Consider the following 2,733-nt stretch of genomic DNA (forward strand, 5'->3'; position numbering starts at 1 on the left):
ATACGTGCCGTCTGATACAAACGAAGATTTTGTGGACAGCTTATTTCCTGATTTAGGTCTGTATTCAAAATGCTGATTATTGTACTCGTAGTCTCTTACTTTCTTGCGTCAATAACCATTGGATTGTCTATAGTGACAACTAGATGTTATTTGAAAAATATTCAATAGGACAGTCTGAGATATATATAAGCAAGCTGATAAGAGGTGCACGCGCTTTGGAGTGTGAAAAGTAAGCGAAGATAGTTGAAATGCAACGTTAAAAGACACACAAAAAGACTTCTTGATATTTATGTAATAAGCCAAGCACAGCACGAGTCTTTTAGTACACCATAATGACTGGTTTTTACTTAAAAAATAAAACCGCCATTTGGTTGCTCAAAACTCCTAGAGATGCTTTATTCTATTAACTTCTTTTAAATATACAAGAAATAGAGAGAGATAAATCTTTTTTGGTTCATATATCCATGTTTAAGATATAGTGCTTATAAGAACCATGGAGGTTTTAATGATGATTTATTATAGGTTGATTAATGAAGATTTGTGGTCTTTGTTCCACGTAATTATTGCATGGCCATGCAGAGGAATGGTACAATTGCTGTTGAAGTTGTCGTGCAAGTAAGATTTCACGTATATTCTCGAGTCTCTGCTGGAGTAAAACCGATTCGGTTCGTAGCATCTCGTTGTTTCTTTGGACAAGTTGGCAATGACTGGTTACCAAGTGAACCCGGTTCGTTAAATCTCGGTTGGCAACTTTATGCCGGTTCGCTTGGTTCCTCAAGTTGTCGAGATGTTTTTGTTTTCGCATGCGGGACCTCCTTGCTGACTCACGGTTCGAAATCATACGCTTCCGCTTTCTCTCGTTTATGACCAAAATATCCGAACCGGAATTTGGGCTATCATTGTTCATGTTTAGATCATCTGAACCGGAGCTAGAATTAGGAGAATCGGTTATATATTTATCAGGACCGGAACCAGAGTTTGAAAGAACCGGTTCAGGGGTTGGGGATTGGTTCGGTAAAAATACCGATTCTACCCTTTGTTCTGGTAATATAAAAGCCGATTCTAGGCATTCCCATGGGCTATGATTATTCATGTTCGGTTCATCTGAGCCGAAACTAGAATTAGGAGAATCGGGCTTAGAATTATCCGAGCCTGAACCAGAGTGAAAAATAACCGATTCAAGAGTTGGGGTTTGATTTGGCGGAAAAATCGATTCTACCATTTGTTCAGAGAATATAAAAGTCGATTCGGGACAGTCCCATGAAAAGAAACCATCATAAAAAGAAGGAAATTGGTTAGAAAAAGTTCCATCGGAGGACAGAATAATGGCCGGCAAAGTGGACAACATGATCGGAAAATTTCTTATAGAGGGGGGTTGAGAAGGTAGAACGAGAACAGGGAGGGAACAAGGTAAAGATTGTAGTATTTAAAGGCAGGAGGGAAGGGGTGTGATGGTGGTAATCGAGGGTATTTTAGTCATTGCATAATATCTTTTGAGTCAGGTGGCATTATTGGGTGGGGTAGTAATTCGACTTTTAAAAGATTTGGTGTGATATAAGCTCCATGGGTCCCAAGGGATAAAGCTTAGTCATGAAGAAACAAAATAGTGTGGAGCCCGTTATGTGCCAACGTGTCATGTTCTTATTATCGTCGTGTGCAAATATTCCATGGCTAAATTAACAAATTTAACGGTCGTATTCTTAATTGTGTCACATAAAATGGTGAGAATAGAAGGAGAAAATTGAGGAATTTGATACATGCTCTATTTCAAAAATATTGTCACTATTTTTTTATATTTAAAATAAATTAACACATTTTAATATTTTCTTAATAAAAATTACTTATAGACACACAAGTAATATGACATGTTTCGATCACATGTTTCAAAATATTTGTAGCCATATAAATACTATGGCTTATTTAAAGCCACATATTTTCTTCTTTATTAAAGTATATGTCAAATCGAACTAAGAGAATCTTTTTAAGACATGGAGTAATAGTTACCAATGCAGTATAGTCTCTGGCAATCTTTCTTTGTTTCAATTGTAATTTGTGTGTAGTGTAGTGGAGTATTTGATATGTGATTACGTAATTGATCTTCCCTTTTAAACTTAATTATTTATAATCCTACTTCAAAGCTATATTAGTACTCCATAATATGATTAAATCATGTAAAGTGCAATTAGGGAAAAAATATATAATTTGAATTGAAGACAGTTGTGTTTGAACTCGTATGTTATTGGAAAGTTGCATCAGCCATCAGGCAAAGAGAGAGTTTGGAAGTAGACTTCGGAGGGCAATAACGATAGATCTTTTTTTCATACTTGGAAATACTCTAAATGGGGAGCTTAGTGCACTGAGCTGTATTTTTTTTTTTTTTATACTTGGTACTTGCATTAAATCTACAGAATATGACATGCTAATATTTTTGTTAGTATATTGTATTTGTAAAATAATTCTAGAGAAGAAAAACGTATAAACAGAAATGTAGAAGAAACAAAATTTAATCCGAGTCCACTGAATTTATAGTGTTTACTTAAGGGACTTAATCCACTCCTAGTACCCGAGGTTGTGGATTATTTTCTCCCAGGATAGAACGGATTACACACTGGTGTAGCGGTACTTCAAACCCCAGTGTTTCAACGAACATAAATGGCGGCAACAAATCACATTTACGTTGTTTGTTTTGTAAGAAAACAATGCAGAAAGGAAGAGGAGAACTCAAAATTTTCA

The 2,733-nt window shown here is 35.6% G+C and overlaps 1 protein-coding gene across 1 annotated transcript; it reads right to left on the reverse strand.

Moving 5' to 3' along the window:
* Positions 1-262: 262 nt before the first annotated feature.
* LOC107786733 (uncharacterized) lies at positions 263-1,839 on the reverse strand. The gene has a single exon (XM_016608245.2). The coding sequence runs from the start codon at positions 1,346-1,348 to the stop codon at positions 503-505; it is 846 nt and encodes a 281-aa protein (XP_016463731.1). The 5' UTR covers positions 1,349-1,839; the 3' UTR covers positions 263-502.
* Between the last annotated feature and the right edge of the window lie 894 nt (positions 1,840-2,733).

This window comes from Nicotiana tabacum, chromosome 21 (assembly GCF_000715075.1).
Source record: "Nicotiana tabacum cultivar K326 chromosome 21, ASM71507v2, whole genome shotgun sequence".
Lineage (NCBI taxonomy): Eukaryota > Viridiplantae > Streptophyta > Magnoliopsida > Solanales > Solanaceae > Nicotiana > Nicotiana tabacum.

What these genes read in the sequence shown, in the direction of transcription:
- LOC107786733 (XM_016608245.2), bottom strand. Translation starts at nt 1,348, where the DNA reads ATGTTGTCCACTTTGCCGGCCATTATTCTGTCCTCCGATGGAACTTTT.